This window comes from Elgaria multicarinata, chromosome 14 (genome assembly GCF_023053635.1).
Source record: "Elgaria multicarinata webbii isolate HBS135686 ecotype San Diego chromosome 14, rElgMul1.1.pri, whole genome shotgun sequence".
Classification (NCBI taxonomy): Eukaryota; Metazoa; Chordata; class Lepidosauria; order Squamata; family Anguidae; genus Elgaria; species Elgaria multicarinata.
The window spans coordinates 16,889,710-16,913,624 of record NC_086184.1 but is presented as its reverse complement, the minus strand read 5'-3'; the positions used below and the strand labels follow the sequence as shown (position 1 = coordinate 16,913,624).

The following is a 23,915-nucleotide window of genomic DNA, read 5'->3' as shown; positions in this document are numbered from 1 at the left end:
GCAGGCCTGTTAGGTTCAAGAGCAGGTCTGGTACGTACAATCCCACAGTTGACTTTGGTCCCTTGCACACTGCATGCTCCTATGATGTGTTGATCTTTCGAACATCGGATTCGTCGTTCACCACCAGCACCGTCGGCCGCTAGCTGTCCTTTCGGCTTTGAGCTAGCTGCGTCATCACATCTGGGGTTAGTTGAACTTATCCTCTGTTCCTCCCCAGTAGCATTTTGACCATCTTCCGACCTGGGAGTCCCATCTTCCGATGGTATACCGACATATCTCTGGTTGTACTGATCCATTTAGTTTTCACGGCAAGAATACTGGGGTGGGTTGCCATGACCTTCCCCAGGGATCGTATTTAGTCTGACCTCTCTACCATGACCTTCCCGTCTTGGGTGTCCCTTCACGGTTTAGCTCATGGCATCCTTGAGGTGCTCAAGCTCCAGCACCATGACAAGGTAATGATCTCCTTGCTGGAGTCTAATAATCTTTACGGCTGCTGTATTTTATTGTTAGATTGTACGGGAAGTTTTGACATGTTAATGTTATAGTTTTAATACATTTATTTAAATGTTTGTACATTGTCTTTCAGGGTAAAAAAAAAGCCCTTTCAAAGCAGTCTCATAAACAATCATAAAACAAAATTAAAATATAAACTAAAATTAATCCTTTTTTGCCCCAATGTGCATCAGTTTACACGTGCTTAAGTTAAACTTCATTTGCCAATTTAATGCACATTTCCCTCCACTTTGGAGAGATCCTTTTGCAGCTTATCACATTTTTTGTTTTGTTTTAACCATCCTAAAGATTTTGGTGTCGTATCAACCATGGCAGATTCTGGAGGAAAAGAAGAGGGAAGCTCTGGTGCAAACTGCCTTCAGGCCTGTCTGCTTCCACTTTGGGTGAGCTGTCCTCACGGACCTATGGAGACGAGGTACCAGAGACACCCAATGTGCCCAATTGGTTCTCTTTACTCACACCGGAGAAGCACCCAGGAAATATGAACACTATAGTGCAGAAAGCTGAACAAGACATGGGATTTTATACTTTAAAAACAAACAAATTAATCTTTATTTAATGCAAGAGATGATATATTAGTTCTTGGTCTTACCCTGCCTACTCTACCCCTTCTAACTTCCACTATCTAGATATAGCTTCATCAGTCCCTAAGGCTGTGTCCCCAAGATCCTCTTAACCAACTTCTGCTCCTGCCTTTTATAAACTCTCTCTCTCTCTCTCTCTCTCTCACACACACACACACACAAACACACCCAAGTACACACAAGCCACTCCCTTCTTTCACTCACTCTCAGCCAAACAATGAACCCTAACATACCTGCATTCTGATACACACAGCAAACACAGCTACAACATGGCAAGCGTTGTGAGTTTGTCACGCAAGCCAATAACCTATCCTACCATTTCTCATTCTATGTTTACTGCCAGTAGGGTGACAGGGCTCCAGTATCTTTAACAGTTGCATAGAAAAGGGAAGTTCAGCAGCTGTCATTTGTATATATGGAGAACCTGGTTAAATTTCCTCTTCATCACACCACCAGTTAAAGCTGCAGGTGCCCTGCCCTCTTTTAAATCTGGCCTCTCTAGTATAGCTCCTGCAGCTTTAACTGTTGTGATGAAGAGGGATTTTCACCAGGTTCTCCATATATACAAATGACACCTGCTGAAATTCCCTTTTCTATCCAACTGTTAAAGATACAGGAGCCCTGTCCTCCTTTTCATGGAATCTGTGTTCAAGAATGCTGATTTGTGCAATTGTGGCCAAGAAGAGACACACAAGACTTGCACTGTTCAGAAACAAATAACACACTGGTAAGGTGAGATATAACCCAAGTTAGAGGAATCCCAGCACACATGGCAGCAGGAATAAAGAGGGGCTTGCAACTTTTTCAGCAGGAGATGTATTTATTGCAGTCAAAGGCTCAGCTCTTCAGTCATTCGCCTTACCCAGAGCAAGGAGCTCCTCCTGAAGTGTGGACACGTCGAAAGTTGAGTGTCTCACCAGGGAATGATTTCTCCATCCCAGTTCACAAATGCTCCATTCTCTTTCTCGGAGAGACAGGCCAGTGTGTTCAGGATGATTCTCACACCGTCATCCAGTTTTGTTGGGGCCAGTGTCTGGAAAGAGAGAAGCAGTGAGAGACGCAAGGATTTGTAGACAGAAGACAGATTTGTGACAGACAAGAGTAACCAATTATGGGTAACATCTGCCAAGAGCCTGTCCCTGTTCCCACTTTACTCAAGGAGATGTGGAAGTGCTCGATCACTGTTCATATCTGGTGGGGCTGTCCCCAGGGACAACATTTATGGGCTGGAGTATTTGGGCTGATTTCAGATAGGATTGGTTGCATCGTTGGGCCAGAGCCCCTGGTCAGGTCTACACCAAGCAGGTGTAGATCTTTAAAAATGGTTTGAAAACGGTATATGGAGTGTGTCCTGGGTCCCAACAGATGTCACTACTTTTAGAACCTATTTTAAGGCAGTAGTGTAGATCCTGCCCCCCTCAGCACTGCTACCTCTAACGGAGAATGTAAGAGGCAATTTACCACACTGTGGAGTAGTTCGGTTTTTAAGAAAATATGAACTGCTATGCTGGATCAGACCATCTAGTCCAGCATTCTGTTCACACAGTGGCGAAAAAGCTGTCAACCAGGAACCCACTAGCAGGCTTTGGTTGCAAGAGTACTGTACCGCCCATGTTCCCTAGCCACTGTTTTGTATAAGCTTACTGCCTCTGATGCTGGAGGTAGCACATAACCTTCAGGACTTGTAGCCATTGATAGTCTTCTCCCGCAGGAATTTACCCAACCCCCTTTTTGAGGCCATCCAAATGGGTGGCCATCACTACATCTAGTGGTAGCGAATTCCAGAGTTTAACTACGAGCTGTGTGAAGAAGACCTTCCTTTTATCTGTCCTAAATCTCCTACCAAACAGTTTCATGGGAGGACACGGGGTTCTTTTATTAGGAAAGAGAGAGCGGCAGAGAGAGAGAGGGAATCTACACATCATACTGAAGGCGCTTGCGTGCGCCTCCAGTGCGCCCTCAAAACGATGGTGGCTCTTACTCCATCCGCCTCCTCCTCCGCCTCTTCCTCCATCTCTTCTTTCTCCGTCTACACCATCGTTTTGAGGGCGCACTGGAAGCGCACGCAAGCGCCTTCAGTACGACGTGTAGATTCCCTCAGAGAGAGAGAGAGAGAGAGAGGAAGAAAAGATTTGTTGCAGTGCTGCTAGAAATTGTGAAATATTGGAAAATATTGCTTTACCAGTATTTGGAAAATCGCACTTTCAGAGAGACCAAGCCACCTTGGCAGGGTTCAGAGAGTGGTGGCCAAATCTGGAGATCTGTTTTCTCTTCATTCTACTGTTAATGTAACTCAGAATGGGAACATAGTTTTTTTTTTTAATTTTGTTTGAATACTTGTTCTATATTGCATTAGTTGGCTATACGTTCATTGCCCTGTGCACAATAATTATATGAACAAAGTAATAAATAAATAAACAAACAAACAAATGGGATGACCTCTGGGAATGAGATTCCACTATGAGTCACTTACCGGTCCATTTCCCATGTCTGTCTGTAACCACCCAGGATGCAACGAAATGCACAGAATCTCATCCTTGGCAAATCCCAGGGACTGGCACCTTGTGAGCATGTTCAGGGCAGCCTAGGAGGGAGGACAAAGCAGAGGGATGGAGGTGAAGGATACCTCTTGAGATGGCAGCAGGTCAAAGGAGGAACCCTGCAGATCAAAGACGTGTTCTTTTGTTTGTTTGATGCTCTCCTTTGAGATGTGAGGGTTGTGGGTTTTTACCTCTAAATAATGATGATTGAGAAGAAGAGGAAGTTGAAGAAGGGATACCTGCCCCCCCCCTCCTCAAGGAGCTTACTGTCTAAAATTAGACACAGACAAAGGGGTGGGTTGGAGATGGAGAGAAGAAAGGAAAGATGTAGACCTAGGATTGGGAAGGAATATGTAATGAAAAGACAGAACTTCTCTACATTAAGCAAACATCCTGTACCCTTATCAGGCTTTCTTCTGCCAGGGTCTTTCTAGGTTTACGCTGGTCTCCCTTAAACAGCGAACATGTGGTTTGGATTTGAAAACTTCCTTTCCCGGCAATGATCTATATGTTCAATGAAACATCACCATCTAGTGGGTGTATTATAGTGTGATTCTGGCTTTGCACACTGTCAGTGTACCTTTTATTACAGCTTATATCCAATCTTTTTGAGAAAGGGATAAATGTAGGAAAATGGGGAAGATGTCCTGGAGATTGATGACATTGTGTAAACTTTCAAATTTCAGTGAATGGCCAATCACGAATGTGAAATAAATCATTTGAGTGGAGAAGCTCACAAGTTCTTCTTCTTTTAACCATCTGTTCTGGGATTTGGGTTTGTATGAAAAACCTCCCCCAGGATCACTTCCAATACTGCAATTCTTGTTTCTAAGATCTCTGTGTCTACACTAGAGCTCCCTGTGTGGATTGCCCTGAGACAATACCTCTTAAGACCTGATGAAATGATGATGATAGCCCCAAATATTCACATGACGTCTCAATGGGAACTATGATGGCCCAAAAAAGTGATGACCTGGCTCGCACATAACAAGAGGTTACTGGCTGATTATGGCAGTGGCTGCCATTTTGAATATTCAAGTTGCTTGTCATTACATGTGAACCAGGCAACTGTGGGTTATTGAGGTGCTTTGCAAGCCACCCACAACCCTAAAACAGCGCATGGCTTCTGGGTGGCTTTTCAAGCACTCCAATAACCCCCCTCACTAGGTTCACACATAACAAAACCTTCAGCACACCCCCACCGTGACTCGTATATTCAAAATGGCAGCTGCTGTGAGAAGAAGGCCTATAGGGAAATTCTCCCCTGCGTAAACCCACCCATAGAAGATAGTGGGCAGAGGTGAACTGGCATTATCTCCCCTTCACCAAGAGCATTACATCAACAGAGCCAATACTTCACCATGGAACCACTGATATTCTGTACCTTGCTGCAACGGTAACTGATGACCTGTCCTACTTCCCATACAAACATATTTGTGATGGAGCCGGCTTCACTGGATACGTTGACGATGGCTGCTTTGCTGCAGCTCATCCCTTTCTGGGTTTTTTTCTGAGCTGCCTTCCTCAGCAAGGGCAGGAACGCCTGCAGAAGGAGAGGAAAGATTCAAGGACAGCCACACACTCTCTGGAGAGAGGACTGGGCTTCTCTTTACCCGTTCGAAGGCCGCCAAATGAGTGCAAATGGTAGCCTAGTACTACCTCACCAGAACATGCCAGAGTTTTCTTGACATTTGTAGAGTTCTGGGATAAGAAGTGTGAGCTTCCAGAACCTCACTAACTAGGGAAGCTGCCCCTGTTGACAGTCTGTCTGCTGTACAGCTATTAAAGGCACGATACACTTGGCCAGGGGGAAATCAACCCCGCCGATGAAACCCTGGCAGTGAAGCACCATGAAGGTTAAGGCTTTACAACATGATGAGATGTTCCTGTGATGAAGGGACCGCAGCGTGGCCTTACCTGGCTCATCACCAACGGCCCAGTCACATTGGTCTTGTACACCTCAATCATGTCCTCTGGTGTCTCGGATTCCAGAGTATTTGGCTTTGCAATCCCTGCATTGTTTATCAGCAGATTTAACCCGGCTCCTTTCAGCCGCTCGGTGACTCTGGCTGCAGCAGCCCTGATGCTGAATGGGTCGGTGGTGTCTTCAGCAGGGAAGAGAAAGATGGTTAATGTGATGAAAGTGAGACAGGCTATATTTTTCTCAAACAAGCCACCTTGAGAACCCACAGTTTGTTCGTGAGTTGTTCAGAATGGTTTGTGTAAACCCCGTCCCAATGCACTTCAGGGCTGTGTGTGGACTGGAATGTGACAATACAACCACTGCTCCAGAGTGTTGTTGTTCTGTAAGTACAGAGGACTGAAGATCATTTCACACAACACCATTTTTTAGGCCCGCATATAAAATGTATTCTAGGAAAATAAAAAGATGAAACGTACACATGAATTAGCCGTATTTTGCAAACACTAGTATCACACAGGGACATGCTGTGTCTACCTGCCAGGTATAAGTAAACCAGATCCTATGGATCGTTAAGCAGAAAAAGGTCAATTCACTGCATGGCTAGGTGTAGGACTTCTTTCTAAATATGCAAAGGCTGATGATCAACAGGTTGGAGAAACTCCCTGATGAGAAAAGCTTACAAAGTCTGGGGCTCTTCAGCTTAGAAAAAGGGTGAGTAGGGGGAGATATGACAGAGGTGTACAACGTTTTGCATGGTGTGGAGAAAGTGGATTGGAAGCCATATTTCTCCCTCTCCCATAATTCCAGATCCCAATGGGGCCATTCCATGAAGCTGATTGGTGGGAGATTCAGAACAGATAAAAGGATGGACTTCTTCACACAGGGCATAGTTAAGCTATGGAACTCACCATTACAAGATGTAGCGATGGCCACCATCTTGAATGGCTTTAAAGGGAGGTTAGGCAAAGACATGGAGGAGGAGGCTTTCAAGGAAACTAGTCATGATGGCTACATGCTACCTTCATTGGCTACATGCTGCCTCCAGTAACAGGCAGCATGTCAGTACTAGTTCCTGGGGAGTTCGAGTGGGAGGATGCTATTGTCCTGCTTGTGGGCTTCCCAGAGACAGCTGACTTGCCACTGGGGAACAGAATGCTGGACTAGATGGACCCTTGATCTGATCCAGCTGGGCTCTTCTTATGTTCTTATGCTCCCAGCAGAAAACCCAGGTGAGTGAAGGCATTTCTGCATGATCAGTCACATCACGTTTCGCTGCCCCACAAGACCTGTTTATCTTTGTTTCAGCAATGGCATAGGGCAACCTCACACAAGAAGGTGTCATCCAGATATTTTGGACTACAACTCCCAACATTCCTGATTATTGACCTGCGGGCTGGGGCTGATGGGAGCTGAAGTCTAAAGTACCTGAAAGGCACTAGGCTGGAGAAGGCTGTTATAGGGGATCCATGAATATCATCATGACTTTAGTCTTGTACAACGTCCCTCTGGTTTTTTTGCCTTAAGGAAATGGATATGTAAGTTCTACTGTGGAAGTAGCTGGAAGGAGGAGAAATATCTCGAAGCATCAAGGCATGTTTGAGCAACTAAAGGAATGTGGCTCAGCAATTCAGGCAGAGAGTAACATTACCCAATCACTACATATAATGCTTGGGTTAACAAACACAGTTCATACTTATGGGCTTCTTTTTGGAGGCTCGTAGCTCCAAAAAGAAGCCTTTCAGGAATTTTGCCACGCTTGCAAAGTAGAGTCACTCCCTGGAGGTAACGCTGATAACAGCTATGGCCTCCCGTTTAACTCTACATGTGGACTTTATAACTTGCACTATTTCAAAAAAACAGCAGATCAAAATCAATGCATGGGGAAAGGGACAAAAGGAACAGGGACATTCTGTGTAAATAAATACAATGTAATACTAATTCCCACATTTAGCCATTGGGCGAGTGGCTATTAAAAAGTAAACAGCCGGTCGCAAGTGACTGAACTCTAACCGCTTACCCCTGCTATGTTCCCAATCTGGATTGAGCCCCCCGTCACTTCCTTTTAGACAAACCTGAAAAGCATGCAATTTCTAATTCTATGAGTGGCATCTCATCCAGTTTGGCCCTAAGACAAATGCCAGGTAAAGAAACATTATCAGTTGCACACAATTACTTGCATCCATTTTTAAAGACCCCAGCAGTTGTGCAAATAGCAGCACAAGCTGGTGTGAACAGGTCCCCATCCGTGTAGGAAGAAGGGATCGGGGTGAGGGCGGCGGGTGGGGGCAGGAACATACCCAGCTGGATGATCTCCACTTCTTGGTATGTGGCAGCCAAAGTCTTCAAATCCTGAAAGATACCAAGATCAGAGACTGAGGGTGCAACGTCTCTGTCTGGACTATGTGAGACGTTGAAGAAAGGCAAGACAGTTGGCGGTTAAGTCCCACCTGGCTTCAGTTCTCACCTGGAGATGCATTTGATGCGTTGTTGTGGCTTGGGAAAACTGCCCAAGGAATATGAAGTTAAAAAGCATTGTTTAGGCACCCTAGAATTCCACCTGCCTCCACCCTGGGGCTCACCTGGGCACTTGGTCCATCTGGGTCCCGGCAGGTAGCAAAGATCCATTCAGGCCGCTTGCTTTTCTCCGCCAGCTGCTTGACCAGCTCCAAGCCGATGCCTCGGTTGGACCCGGTCACCAGGACGCTGCATGCCTTCAGCACTGCCATCTCTCCTGTCACCTATGCCCAACTGATAATTATAACAGCTCCACCCAAGTAATAACTAGTTCCCAGCTGCTGTGTGTCTTTGGTGTTTGCTAATAGTCAATGCAGGGCAACAAATCAGTGCAATGGAAAGGAAGAGGTCCTGTGGTGGGACCCGAAACCACGGGTCCCTGTGGTTCACTGAGTGGTGGTCATAGACTCTCAAGACACAATTTCTCTTTCCTTAGAAGGTTTATTACAAGCAGCGCTGCAGGGTGACAGTCCCAAAAGACCTGAGCAACTGCCCAAGAATTTTAGGAAAGGCTCACATGTTTATAGAGTCAGTTCTCCTAAGATACAATGGCAGAACTTTCTCACCAATCATAATACAGCTCTGAAACACAACAACCAATGAGAAGCCAAGCATTTAGGCATGTACAGAGTTTGAATACTTCTCTGACTTGAAGATACTACATTGCCACAGTTACAGGAAAAACATCTGTTACTTTCTCGGTTATCTTGCCTTGCAGATATCTTCCACCCTCTAACTGCAGGGGTGGACACCGTCTTTGTCACACCGTTTCAGCATCAACTTAATTATGAAAGCAATTGCAGCATTAAAAATATGTTTTAAAAGAACAGGAAGCCATGAACTTTATGGTTTATATAGCTAAGGATTATAGGGCCATTTTCCTATACCTAGGGGCATAGTAAAAGAACCACCTAGCTTGATTTCCTCGACAGTCCCCAGAGGGATGCTGGCAAGAGGCTGGATAAAGAGGGGTTATTACCTTGATGGAGAGGAGATGTGGCAGAGAGAAAGAAGGCGTGTGTGTGTGTGTGTGTGTGTGTGTGTGTGTGTGTGTGTAGGAGTAAGAGAAAGAGACTGAGAGCATCATCCCAAGTACCTGTTTCCCTCAAATTATCCCCTATAGCGCTAAGATGTCACGGTTGTTGTTGTTGTTGCTACGGGGCATCTAGATCCTTTGCATACCAGGGAAATGTAAAAAAAATCATAAAAAAATCAAGGGATGACCCAACCTGATTCAATTTGTTATGCTTAAAGCTCTCCTTAATATCTATTACTGAGCCAATTTTGATTTCTTTATCTTTAAAGCTTATGCAGATGTAAGCATTTGTTTAATTTTTCTTCAAATCCTGCTCCTGCGTCCCAGCGTCTGCTTGGAAAACAACAAATGATACGCTCGAAAACTAGTAGGAAAATACGGCGAGGCTTTTGCCTTTGAAGCACAATTAAAGCAGGATGCATGGGAATACTTCACAATCAAAGCAGATTATAAGATGGAAAATTTCGGAGTCCTTTGCATGCAATTCACAATAATTGCACAGTATGATGCTGGTGTAATAAAGCTCTATGTAAGAGAGAAGCTACTGGGATTTGTAGAGTCTTTGAACAGGAGGGATCAAACAAGCTCTGACCGTAATGTGATGGGAGGCAGTCTCTGCTGACCCCCCGCCCTGCTCCCTGTCCCAGAAGTGGAGAAATGGGAAGGGCTGAAAGAAATCACCAATCCAGGCTGTGTCCACTTTGGATTTTCAGCCGGAATAAGGAGGAGAATAGCACAGAGTGAGTTACTCAATCCAGCTCCTGGTTTCTTGGGAAAACATTGATTGGTGTGTGTGTGACAAAAGACAAGCAAACACTTTTGAGCCTTCTCAAAGAGACTAAAGGCAATGTTGCCTTTACAATGTTGCTCTTTGACAAGGGTCTTGGCTAGGGGTGTGCTCTCCGCCCTGGAATTATCTGGTAACTGCGAACATCTGCAGAGCATTCGATTTCCCAGAGCGAAGATTTGCTGCTTCCAAACCCATCAAATAATTTCAGAGCAGAGCCGTACTTAATTGAAGCTTCTAATGTAGTGTGACCAACTGTCTGGTTTTGCCTGGACAGGTCTGGAAACAGGGGTGGGCAAACTGGAGTCTGGGGGGGGGGAAATCCTATAATTGAATTAATTGTCTGGGGAAAAGTCGCGCTGGCCAAGCCCCTCTCATTGCCCATCCGGGCCTTCTTTTGGCAGGTGCATTGTCACCGGGCAAAAAAGGCCTGGATCATTGCGTAGGGAGAGGTTGGGAGGCCACGTTTTGCACTTTTGGAAATACGGCCTCCAGCCCCTCCCATTTCTTATCTTGGCCTTCTCTTGACCCCTGTCGAGGAAATGTGTGAATGGGCTGTTTTGTCTGTGCCCAGCCTGTTTTGATGTAAGCCCTTTCTATTAGAAATTAAGTTCTATAGCAATTTGACCCAAACTGTAATGGAAAATATATTGAGCAACACTTGCTCAACCAACAAGAAATGTTGACACATTAGTCAGAGTGTGAGCCTCCTAGCGAGGACAGGAAGAGTAGTAACCACAAAGAACCAGATGTTCCAGGATTGCAATACCCATTTATGTGTTGTTTTTCTAGTCTTAGAATTATCTGCACTCTGCACTACAACTAGTGGGCAGTCCTTCAGATCCTCTAGGGTTTGCCACCTTGCTGCACTGCAGGCTGCTCATAATAAAACTTTTCCAAGATGAGAGAAATGGTGTCTTGAGAGTCTTTGACCACCACTCAGTGAACCAAGGGAACCTGCCCTTTCGGGTTCCTCCACACCTTCCACTTTGGAGAGATCCTTTTGGAGCTTATCACGTTTTTAGTTTTGTTTTAACCATCCTAAAGAATTTGGTGTCGTATCAACCACGGCAGATTCTGGAGGAAAAGAAGAGGGAAGCTCTGGTGCAAACTGCCCTCAGGCCTGTCTGCTTTCACTTTGGGTGAGCTGTCCTCACTGACCTATGGAGACGAGGTACCAGAGACACCCAATGTGCCCAATTGGTTCTCTTTACTCACACCGGAGAAGCACCCAGGAAATATGAACACTATTGATAGCGCAGAAAGCTGAACAAATTAATCTTTATTTAATACAACAGATGTTATATTAGTTCTTGGTCTTACCCTGCCTACTCTACCCCTTCTAACCCCCACTAACTAGATATAGCTTCATCAGTCCCTAAGACCCTTTTCCAACTAACTTCTGTTCCTGCCTTTTATAATCTCTCTCTCTCTCTCTCTCTCTCTCTCTCTCACACACACACACACACACACCTGCCTCTTTCACTCACTCTCAGCAAAACAATTAACCGTAATGTACCTGTATTCTGTTTCACACAGCAAACACACATATTCATTAATAAAGCTACATGGCAAGCGTTGTGATTTTGTCACACAAGCCAATAACCTATCCCACCATTTCTCATACTATGTTCATTGCCCTCCGCTTGGAATCTGTGTTCAAGGATGCTGATTTGCGCAATTGTGGCCAAGAAGAGACACACAAGACTTGCACTGTTCAAAAACAAATAACACACTGGTAAGGTGAGATATAACCCTACTGGGAGGAATCCCAGCACACAGGGCAGCAGGAATAAAGAGGGGCTTGCAACTTTTTCAGCAGGAAATGTATTTATTGCAGTGAAAGGCTCAGCTCTTCAGGCATTTGCTTTACCCGGAGCAAGGAGCTCCTCCTGAAGTGTGGACACGTCGAAAGTTGAGTGTCTCACCAGGGAATGATTTCTCCGTCCCAGTTCACAAACGCTCCATTCTCTTTCTCAGAGAGACAGGCCAATGTATTCAGGATGATTCTCACACCTTCGTCCAGTTTTGTTGGGGCCAGTGTCTGGAAAGAGAGAAGCGGTGAGTGACACAAGGATTTGCAGAGTGACCGACAAGAGTAACCAATTATGGGTAACATCTGCCCAGAGCCTGTCCCTCTTCCCACTGCTGGATCAGACCAAGGGTCCATCTAGTCCAACATTCTGTTCACACAGTGACCAATCAGTTGTCAACCAGGAACCCACTACCGGGGTTTGGTTGCAAGAGTACCGTACCGCCCATGTTCCCCAGCAACTGTTGTGTATAGGCTTACTGCCTCTGATACTGGAGGTAGCACATAGCCTTCAGGTCTAGTAGCCATTGATAGCCTTCTCCTGCAGGAATTTATCCAACCCCCTTTTAAGACCACCCAAACTGGTGGCCAGGCCATCACTGCACCTTGTGGTACTGAATTCTGTAGTTTAACTATGAGCTCTGTGAAGAAGTCCTTCCTTTTATCTGTCCTAAATCTCCTGCCCAACAGCTTCATGTGACGACACCGGGTTCTTGTATTAGGAAAGAGAGAGAGACAGAGAGAGAGAGGAAGAAAAGATTTGTTGCAGTGCTGCTAGAAATTGTGCAACATTGGAAAATAGGTGCCAGCTGCTTCATAATTATTTGGAAAAACGGACTTTCAGAGAGACCAAGCCACCTTGGCAGAGTTCTGAGATGGGTGGCGAAATCAAACCACTTCATGGAAATCCGTTTTCTCTTCATTGTACTGTTGATGTAACTCAGTCAAGAATGGGAACACAGATCCTTTTTCTCTTGTTTGAATACTTGGTCCATATTGTGTTTCTTGGCTATAAGCTCACTGCCCTGTGCGCAATAATTAAGTAAAACAAAGTAAAAAATAATTAAATGGGATGACCTCTGGGAATGAGATTCCACTATGAGTCACTTACCGGTCCATTTCCCATGTCTGTCTGTAACCACCCAGGATGCAACGAAATGCACAGAATCTCATCCTTGGCAAATCCCAGGGACTGGCACCTTGTGAGCATGTTCAGGGCAGCCTAGGAGGGAGGACAAAGCGGAGGGATGGAGGTGAAGGATACCTTTCAGTTCCTTGAGATGACAGCAGGTCGTAGGAAGAACCCTGCAGATCAAAGACGGGCTCTTTCGTTTGTTGTTTGATGTTCTCCCTTGAGATTTTTTGTTTTACATGATGATGATGATGATGATGATGATGATGATGATGATAGAGAAGAAGAAAGTGAAGAAGGGATACCTCCCCACAAGGAGCTTACTGTCTAAAATTAGACACTTGACAGTGTGGTGAGATGGAGAGAACGAAGGAAAAATGTAGACCTAGGATTGGGAAGGAATATGTAATGAAAAGACAGAGCTTCTTTACATTAAGCAAAAATACTGGACCCTTATTGGGCTTTCTTCTTCCGGAGTCTTTCTAGGTTTACGATGGGCTCTCTTAAGCCATTTCTACACCTCCTGGCCTTCCGGGAGGTAGGGGGGAGGATCTTGGGATTTCCTGGTTCTATGATCCTCCCCCTGGGTCCAAACCCCTGTGCCACGTGTCCAGGGATGGTGCGGGTGCCATTTCTAAAAAAAAAAATTGAAGCAGCAGGGCCAGTCATTCGGAGTGAGGCCCCGCTCCATCGAAAATGTGCGTAGTTTTAAAAAAACACATGAAAAAACCTGAACCCACCCCCCCAACAACCACCACCCCGCCATACCAGGGGTGGCAAAATTGCTGGCACTCTCTGCCCTGATGGGCATGGAGCCATGTGGCACTTACTCAGAACCATCCTGGTACTGCGGGAAGAGTCAGGTTTTCACAGTCTTTCTTTATCCCTGGGAAAACTGCATGCCCCTCCCCCCTGCCCCTGGGAGTCCCTGTGCGCCATTTGTGTAGACACGGCCTTATTTATTTATTTCATTTGTATACTGCCCCATAGCTGAAGCTTTCTGGGCAGTTTACATAAAATAAACACTTAATAACAATATACAAAAATTAAAAATCACAGAAACATACAATATACACATACATTTAAAACCACTAGAACAACCTTTTTTTTAAAAAAAAAAACTATGTGCCTAAAAAAACAGGCCCAGGCCTTGGACAACAAACACGTGATCTGGATTTGAAAACTTCCTTTCTTATTTATTTATTTATTTATTTATTTATTTATTACATTTTTATACCGCCCAATAGCCGAAGCTCTCTGGGCGGTTCACAAAAATTAAAACCACAGTAAAACACCCAACAGTTTAAAACACAATTGGCAATGATCTATATGTTCCATGAAACAGCACCATCTAGTGGCTGTATTATAGTGTGATTCTGGCATTACACACTGTCAGTATAGTGCCTTTATCTTTTATTACAGCTTATCTCTGATCTTTTTGAGACAGGGATAAACGGGAGGAAACGCGGGACACGTCCTGGAGATTGATGGCATTGTGTAAAGGACCTTTGGTGAGTGGCCAGTCATGAGTGTGCAATAAATCATTTGTGTAGGGAAGCTCACAGTTTCTTCTTTTAATGATCTGATCTGGGATTTGGGTTTGTCTGAAAAATCCTCATCAGGATCACTTCCAATTCTGTGATTCTTGTTTCTAAAGTCTCTGTGACTACACTAGAGCTCTCTGTGTGGGTTGCCCTGAGGAAATATCTCTTAAGGCCTGATGAAAGAATGATGATAGCCCCAAATTTTCAGGTGACGTCTCAATTGGAACTATGATGGCCCAAGAAGGTGATGACATAATATAAAAGGGAGCTGCTCTCGAGCATCTCCCCTTTATCACTGGTAATAATGTTAAAGAATTTCCCTGGGGACTTAAAGAGTAGACTAAGCAAAGTTTTAATAGAGAAAAATAAAATGAAATTAAGGGAATGGTTAAGAGGGATGAATACAAGAGGGGAGGTGGAAGAGGTTTTAAAAGATTAAAAATTAACTTGGTTAAACTATTGGGAATTGGAACAATGGACCAAAAATTGGGTAAGCGAAAATGGAGATTGTAGAGAGTTGATGAAGTTTGAGGAATTAATTGTCAAAAAAGAAATTGATAAGGGAGAAAGCACAGTGATAAAAGGGTTAATGAGTGAAATATATAGAATATTGCTTGAGAAAGGGTTGACGGACAGCTCAGGAAAAATGGTTTTGGAGACAGATTTGAAGGTACAAATAGGACAGCGGAGTTGGGAAGGATTATGGAGACAAAGAGTGTTGAGAAATATGTCAGTGAGAATAAAAGAGAATTATTATAAAATTATTTGGAGGTGGTACCTAACCCCGGTTAGATTAAATAAGATAAATAAGCAGTTTTCAGCAAATTGTTGGAGAGGTTGTGGGGGAAAAGGAACGTATTTACATATGTGGTGGGAATGCAAATATGTGCAAAAGTTGTGGAAGATGGTGTTTTCTGAGACTGAAGAAATTGTTGGAATGAAGATAGAAGAAACATCAAGTGTTGCATTACTCTACCTTATGCTCAACTCAAACAGATGTGTAAATGTATATTTTTCAGGAAAACGCCACAAGCCTCCTGTACCTCATTCCAGGAGAAACAAGCTCTGGGTATTAAAACCATGGCAGGGGGAGGCTCTGGAGTTCTTCCCACTCAGATTTCGGGTCCAAGAGCATTATAATATCAACAGTGCCAATACTTCACCATTGAACCACTGATATTCCGTACCTTGCTGCAACGGTAATTGATGATGTGTCCAAATTCCCATGCAAACAAATTTGTTATAGAGCCGCATGAACTGGATAAGTTGATGATGGCTGCTTTGCTGCAGGTCATCCCTTTCTGGGGGATTTCCTGAGCTGCTTTCCTCAGCAAGGGCAGGAATTCCTGAAGAAGAGAGGAAAGAATCAGAGAAAGGTCCGGGCTTCTCCTCACCTTTCGAAGGCCGCCGTGTGAGAGCAAATGGTAGCTCAGCAGTAACTCACCAGAACATGCCAAAGTTTTCTTGTCATTTGTGGAATTCTGGGTTAACAAGGGTAAGTGTCAACCACCTCACAGACTCGGGAAGCTGCCCCTGTTGACAGCTATTGAAGGCACGATACACTTGGCTAGGGGGAAATCAACCCTGCCAATAAATCCCTGGCTGTGAAGCACCATGAAACTTAAGGCTTTGCAACGTGATGAGATGTTCCTGTGATGAAGGGACCACAGCATGGCCTTACCTGGCTCATCACCAACGGCCCAATCACGTTGGTCTTGTACACCTCAATCATGTCCTCTGGTGTCTCGGATTCCAGACTATTTGGCTTTACAATCCCTGCATTGTTTATCAGCAGATTCAACCCTGCTCCTTTCAGCCGCTCGGTGACTCTGGCTGCAGCAGCCCTGATGCTGAATGGGTCGGTGGTGTCTACAGCAGGGAAGAGAAAGATGTTTAATGTGATATAGAGCATTTTATCACATGCTCGGCACTGCCCACTTACGGATGTTCGCACATGATTTAGATTAGGTCATCCGCCTCCCATGCACCTCCTTCCTTCTAGCCTGTTTTCTGTCACAAAATGGACCCCTTTTAAGCCGACTTTTTTAAAAATGGGATGTGCCACCATTTCCTGCTGTGTGCAATAAAAACAGCCCCTGAATGGGCCACGTGGTCTGTTTACTTCCTCTTTCTTTCCCTGGTAGAAAGAGGAAGTATTGAGGGACAGGAGCAGAGGCAGAGAAGCGACGGTAGGGAACTGCAATTCCCCACCCCACATCTGATGAAGCTCATAGCCCTGCAGGCTGCCTGCCATAGTTAGATAACTGAACCATGCAGTGTTTTATTATTATTACTTATTAGATGTATATTCTGCCTTTCCTCCAATGAGCAGAAGACAGGGTAAATGGTTCTCCCCTCCCTACATTTTGCAATCACAACAACCCAGTGAGTGGGGTTAGGAGGAGAGGGAACAACTAGCCCAGGGTCACCCAGGGGCTGTTCACACAACACACTAACCCACAGTCAGTGGATGAGTATGGGTTGTTGTTCAACCATGGGCTATTTCTTGAACAGTGGGTTAGTGTGTTGTCTGAACTAAGGAGGTTTCCTGTAAGGTGCCTAGTTAACTATGCAGAGCGACTTATTTTTCTCAAACAAGCCACCTTGAGAACCCACGGTTTGTTCTTGAGTTGTTCGGGATGGTTTGTGTAAACCCCATCCCAATGCGCTTCAGGGCTGTGTGTGGACTGGAATGTGACAATACAACCACTGCTCCAGAGTGTTGCTGTTCTGTAAGTACAGAGGACTGAAGATCATTTCACACAACACCATTTTTTAGGCCCACACATAAAATGTATTCTAGGAAAATAAAAATATGAAATGTACACATGAATTAGCCGTGTTTTGCAAATACTAGTATTACACAGGGACATGCTGTGTCTACCTGTCATGTATGAGTAAACCAGATCCTATGCATCTTTAGGCAGAAAAAGGTCCTACAATTCACTGCATGGCTATGTGTAGGACTTCTTTCTTTCTAAATATGCAAAGGATTGCACCCTAAAATGATCAACAGGCTGGAGAAACTCCCCTAGGATCAAAGCTTACAAAGTCTGGGGCTCTTCAGCTTAGAAAAAGGGTGAGTAGAGGGAGATATGACAGGGGTGTACAACGTTTTGCATGGTGTGGACAAAGTGGATTGGAAGCCATATTTCTCCCTCTCCCATAATAGATCCCAATGGGGCCATTCCATGAAGCTGATTAGTGGGAGATTCAGAACAGATAAAAGGATGGACTTCTTCACACAGGGCATAGTTAAGCTATGGAACTCACCATTACAAGATGTAGCGATGGCCACCATCTTCAATGGCTTTAAAGGGAGGTTAGACAAAGACATGGAGGAGGAGGCTTTCAAGGGAACTAGTCATGATGGCTACATGCTACCTTCATTGGCTACATGCTGCCTCCAGTAACAGGCAGCATGTCAGTACGAGTTCCTGGGGAGTTCGAGCGGGAGGATGCTATTGTGCTCAAGTCCTGCTTGTGGGCTTCCCAGAGTCAGCTGACTTGCCACTGGGGAACAGAATGCTGGACTAGATGGACCCTTGATCTGATCCAGCTGGGCTCTTCTTATGTTCTTATGCTCCCAGCAGAAAACCCAGGTGAGTGAAGGCATTTCTGCTAGAGCTGTGCACCCACCCACCCTATCTGCCTCGGAGGCTGGTTCGGAACCCTCAAAGTAGCCCTGGTTTGGCTCGGGGGTGCTTCGAGGGTTGCCCACCCCACCCACTTACCTGGTCCTACGCCATCTGCTGCTGCTGCTGCCCTTGCGTCTGGCGGCATCCACTGGTGGTGACGCATACTTCCGGTCTTATACGTCACCACCAGTGGAAGCTGCTGGACAGGCGATGTCGGTGGACGGCAGCAGCAGGTAAGCCTCCCCTTCCCCACTTACCTTCTGCCTCTGCCGCTGTGAAGGCAGCAGGTAAGGGTCCCGCCAAGGGCCAGCTTCGAAGCGCTGAGGTGGCCTGAAGCTTCAGAGCCAATTGGCTTCGGCTTTGGGCTGCCTCGGGCTTTGCCAGAACAGCCTCGGAACTGAGCCGAGGCAGAGCACAGCCTTAATTTCTGCATGATCAGTCACATCACGTTTAGCTTTTCCACAAGACATGTTTATCTTTGTTTCAGCAATGGTATAGGGTAACCTCCCACCAGAAGGTGCTGTTCACATATTTTGAACGACATCTCCCAACATTCCTGATTATTGATCTACAGGCTGGGGCTGATGGGAGCTGAAGTCTAAAGTACCTGAAGGGCACTAGGCTGGAGAAGTCTTGTATAGGGGATCCATGAATATCTTCGTAACTTAAGTCTTGTACAATGTGCCCCAGGTTTTTTGCCTTTAAGAAATGGAGATGTAAGTTCTGCTGTGGAAGTAGGTGTGGGGAGGGGAAATATCTCAAAGCATCACTGCATGTTTGAGCAACCAAAGGAATGTGGCTCAGCAATTCAGGCAGTGATGAGCATTACCCATTCACTACATATAATACTTGGGTTAGCAAATACAATTCATACTTAAGAACATAAGAACATAATCAGTGCCCTGCTGGATCAGACCGAGGGTCCATCTAGTCCAGCACTCTGATCACACAGTTGCCAGCCAGCCATTGGCCAGGGACCAACAAAGCAGGACATGGTGCAACAGCACCCTCCCACCCATGTTTCCCAGCAACTGGTGCACACAGGCTTACTTCCTTGATTACTGGAGATAGCACACAACCATCAGGGCTAGTAGCCATTGATAGCCTTTGCCTCCAGGAATTTATCCAGCCCCCCTTTGAATGTCATCCAAATTGGTAGCCATCACTACATCTTTTGGTAGAGAGTTCCATAATTTAAGTATGCGCTGTGTGAAGAAGTACTTCCTTTTATTTGTCCTGGCTCTCCCACCAATCAGCTTCTTGTGTTTATTATTATTATTATTATTATTATTATTATTATTATTATTATTATTATTTTATTTAATACATCAAACAATACATCAATACAATATAAAACAATACTACATAATACACAATAATATGAAATAAACATTTGATAAACATATATTCTAACTTAATTCTCTTAACATAATCATACTTAACATAAAAGTGCTCCCCCCAACCACGGGATCTTATTCATGTTTCCAAAATCTCATTGCTTCCTCTGGAGCTGTTTTCCCTCTCCCCTTTAATAATACAAATTCTAGAAACTGTTTCCATATTCCCTCAAAGTCATTCATTTTTATCATTCCTCTTCTAACTTTCATATTATATGTTAATTTATCATTAATAGCAATATCCCATATTTCTTTATACCAATCTTCTATATGATAATCCCCTTGAACCTTCCAGTTCTTAGATATCATTAATTTTGCTGCTGTTAACAAATTCGTTATCAATTCTTTTGTCTCTTTATTACAATTCAATTCTCCATATAATGATAACAATGCCACTTTAGGTTCTTGGTATCAGCTTCTTGGGATGACCATGGGTTCTAGTATTTTGGGAGAGGGAGAAAAATGTCTCCCTATCCACGTTCTCCACACCTTGCATAATTTTGTACACCTCTATCATGTCTCCCCTTAGCCTCCTTTTTTCCAACCTAAACAATCCCAGTTGATGTAAAAGAACCCTTTCAGGAATTTTGCTGCATTTGCAGAGAAGAGGCACTCCCTGAGGTAACACTGATAACAGCTATGACCTCTGGTTTCACTCTCCAAGTGTACTTGCACAATTTCAAAAATCAGCATATCAAAATCAAGGTGTGGGAAAAGGGACATATAAAAGAAACAAAGGGTGTTTTGTGAAAATATATACAATGTAATACTAAATCTCTACTGAAGATCACCTGGGAGGGTTTCTACCAACTACCTACCTAGCTACCTACCTTCCCCCCTCCCTCTCCTGCCCCCTCTTTTTCCTCCAGCTTACCTGTTTTCATACTAGGGTGACCAACTGTCAGGATTTCCCCGGATTTGTCCTGGTTTTTGTTCTTTCCATGGTGTCAGGGGGGATTTTCTATAATTTTCAATAATGTCCTGGAATGACACACCTTCCCCTTTAAGGCTGCCATTAGCATGGCAGGAGGGAATGACATGCTTTCTTGAGGCACATCATTCCCCCACCCTGAGCTCCAGTTGAGGTCTTAAAGGGGAAAGTGGGTCATTTGTGGACATTATAGAAAAGGCCCCAATTGGAGTGGATGGTGGTGGTGCAGAATGAAATCCTTTCCCCTCCTCCACTCCAATCGGGTTCTTTAAGGTGGCGGGGAATAACGTACTTTCTGCAGGACTCAGAAAGCTGCTTCCCCACACACACACTAGGTGTCCTCTTTTTTGGTTTCCCAAATATGGTCACCCTATTTCATACTGATCTGTTTGTTACATTTATAAATGGTGGTTGCTGTGTAGCAAGCATGTTTTAAAAAATCCATAACTTTTAATTTGGAGGAACTTTTACAGGGAGTTTGAAACGGCAAGGGCAGGAAGGCAGTGAGGGAATCAAATGAGGATGGAAAATCAGGTGTATGAAAAGTTGTCTAAAACTGAATTTATTGGTGAGCAGTATGAACTAAGGGCCAAACTAGATAATGAAACATCACTCCCACATTTACCCATTCGGTGAATGGCTATTCAAAAATAAACAGCCGGTCACAAGTGACTGAACTCTAACCGCTTACCCCTGCTATGTTCCCAGTGTGGATTGAGCCCCCCTGTCACTTCCTTTTAGACAAACCTGAAAAGCACGCAATTTCTAATTGTATGAGTGGCATCTCATCCAGTTGTTTATATATAAATTTTTATTTTTCTACAATACTTAAACATACATATTTACATTAACACAAAAACAACAACATACTACATAATGTTGAAATGTTGAATACATAATATCTTATCTAAATAACATAATCAAAGTTAACATACAAGTGCACCCCCCACCTCGGGATCTCATTCCTGATTCCAAAATCTCATACTTTCTTCTGCTGGTGGTTTCCCACTTCCCTTCGAAAATACAAATATTAGGAACTGTTTCCAAATTCCTTCAAAATCATTTGATTTAGCTATACCTCTTCTCCATTTAATATTACAAGTCAATTTATCATTAATAGCTATATCCCATACTTCTTTATACCATTCTTCAATAGAGTATTCCCCTTGAATCTTCCGGTTCCTAGCTACAATCAATCTTGCTGCAGTCAGCAAATTCGTTATCAATTCCTTAATTTCCTTTTTACATTTCAAATCTTCAAATAGTGACAGTAATGCAACTTTTGGTGTTCGTTCTAGCTTCATTTCCACAATTTCTTCAATCTCCAAAAACACCATCTTCCAAAATTTTTGTACATAGTTGCATTCCCACCACATATGTAAATACGTTCCTTTACCCCCACATCCTCTCCAACAGTTTGCTGATTGCTGATTATTTATATTGTTCAATCTAACCGGAGTTAGGTACCACCTCCATATAATTTTAAAATAATTCTCTTTTATTCTTACTGACATATTTCTCAACGCCCTTTGTTTCCATAGTCCCTCCCAGCCCTGTTGTCCTATTTGTACATTCAAATCTGTTTCCCAAACCATTTTATCTGAATTATCCATCAACCCTTTCTCCACCAGTATTCTATATATTTCACTCATCAACCCTTTTAACACTGTTATTTTCTCCCTATCATTTTCTTTCTTAACTATTAATTCCTCAAACTTCATCAATTCTCTACAATCTCCATTATCTCTTACCCACTTTTTAGTATCTCTTCCAGTTTGACCCTAAGGCAAATGCCAGGTAAAGAAACATTATCAGTTGCTCACAATTACTTGTACCTATTTTCAAAGACCCCAGCAGTTGTGCAAGTAGCAGCACAAGCTGGTGTGAACAGGTCCCCATCCGTGTAGGAAGAGGGGATCGGGGGGGGGGAAGTAGGTGGGGGCAGGAACATACCCAGCTGGATGATCTCCACTCCCTGATATGTGGCAGCCAAATTCTTCAAATCCTGAAAGATACCAAGACCAGAGATTGAGGGTGCAACGTCAAGGTCTAGACTATGTGAGACATCGAAGAAGGGCAAGACAGTTGGAGGTTAAGTCCCACCTGGCTTCAGTTCTCACCTGGAGATGCATTTGATGCATTGTTGTGGCTTGGGAAAACTGCCCAAGGAATATGAAGTTAAAAAGCATTGTTTAGGCTCCCTAGAATTCCACCTGCCTCCACCCTGGGGCTCACCTGGGCACTTGGTCCATCTGGGTCCCGGCAGGTAGCAAAGATCCATTCAGGCCGCTTGCTTTTCTCCGCCAGCTGCTTGACCAGCTCCAAGCCGATGCCTCGGTTGGACCCGGTCACCAGGACGCTGCATGCCTTCAGCACTGCCATCTCTCCTGTCACCTATGCCCAACTGATAATTATAACAGCTCCACCCAAGTAATAACTAGTTTCCAGCTGCCCCAATCATCTTGCATAAGCTGTGTGTCTTTGGTGTTTGCTAATAGTCAATACAGGGCAACAAACCAATGCAATGGAAAGGAAGAGGATTTTCCTGAGTTCCTATGGTGGGACCCGAAACCACGGGTCCCTGTGGTTCGCTGAGTGGTGGTCATAGACTCTCAAGACACAATTTCTCTTTCCTTAGAAGGTTTATTACAAACAGCGCTGCAGGGTGACAGTCCCAAAAGACCTGAGCAACTGCCCAAGAATTTTAGGAAAGGCTCACATGTTTATAGAGTCAGTTCTCCTTAGATACAATGGCAGAACTTTCTCACCAATCATAATACAGCTCTGAAACACAACAACCAATGAGAAGCCAAGCATTTAGGCATGTACAGAGTTTGAATACTTCTCTGACTTGAAGATACTACATTGCCACAGTTACAGGAAAAACATCTGTTACTTTCTCGGTTATCTTGCCTTGCAGATATCTTCCACCCTCTAACTGCAGGGGTGGACACCGTCTTTGTCACACCGTTTCAGCATCAACTTAATTATGAAAGCAATTGCAGCATTAAAAATATGTTTTAAAAGAACAGGAAGCCATGAACTTTATGGTTTATATAGCTAAGGATTATAGGGCCATTTTCCTATACCTAGGGGCATAGTAAAAGAACCACCTAGCTTGATTTCCTCGACAGTCCCCAGAGGGATGCTGGCAAGAGACTGGATAAAGAGGGGTTATTACCTTGATGGAGAGGAGATGTGGCAGAGAGAAAGAAGGCGTGTGTGTGTGTGTGTGTGTAGGAGTAAGAGAAAGAGACTGAGAGCATCATCCCACATACCTGTTTCCCTTGAATTATCCCCTACAGCGCTAAGATGTCACGGTTGTTGTTGTTGTTGCTACGGGGCATCTAGATCCTTTGCATACCAGGGAAATGTAAAATAAATCATTAAAAAATCAATGGATGACCCAATCCAATTCAATTTGTTATGCTTAAAGCTCTCCTTAATATCTATTACTGAGCCAATTTTGATTTCTTTATCTTTAAAGCTTATGCAGATGTAAGCATTTGTTTAATTTTTCTTCAAATCCTGCTCCTGCGTCCCAGCGTCTGCTTGGAAA

The 23,915-nt window shown here is 44.2% G+C and overlaps 2 protein-coding genes across 3 annotated transcripts in view; both read right to left on the bottom strand.

Moving 5' to 3' along the window:
* Nucleotides 1–1,379: 1,379 nt before the first annotated feature.
* On the bottom strand, nt 1,380–22,748 carry LOC134408768 (C-signal-like). 2 transcript variants are annotated; one of them, XR_010026124.1, is made up of 7 exons: nt 22,592–22,748; nt 22,310–22,361; nt 16,072–16,259; nt 15,578–15,736; nt 12,826–12,936; nt 11,508–11,945; nt 1,380–1,407 (listed from the first exon to the last, which is right to left on the bottom strand). XR_010026124.1 is itself a non-coding variant. In XM_063141186.1 (6 exons), the coding sequence occupies exons 1-6, from the start codon at nt 22,736–22,738 to the stop codon at nt 11,826–11,828; spliced, it is 777 nt and encodes a 258-aa protein (XP_062997256.1). In that variant the 5' UTR covers nt 22,739–22,748; the 3' UTR covers nt 11,424–11,825. The 2 variants fall into 2 exon arrangements, 1 of the variants encoding a protein (XP_062997256.1); XM_063141186.1 differs by lacking the exon at nt 1,380–1,407 and having other exon boundaries at nt 11,424–11,945.
* Nucleotides 1,885–23,915, bottom strand: part of LOC134408767 (C-signal-like) — a 34,904-nt gene continuing 12,873 nt past the window's right edge. Inside the window, exons 2-6 of the mRNA XM_063141184.1 lie at nt 7,862–7,913; nt 5,558–5,745; nt 5,025–5,183; nt 3,574–3,684; nt 1,885–2,133 (exon numbers count right to left, since the gene is read on the bottom strand). Of these exons, the coding sequence (XP_062997254.1) occupies nt 2,014–2,133; nt 3,574–3,684; nt 5,025–5,183; nt 5,558–5,745; nt 7,862–7,913 (630 nt within the window). The 3' untranslated portion in view covers nt 1,885–2,013. The remainder of the gene's footprint in view (nt 2,134–3,573; nt 3,685–5,024; nt 5,184–5,557; nt 5,746–7,861; nt 7,914–23,915) is intronic.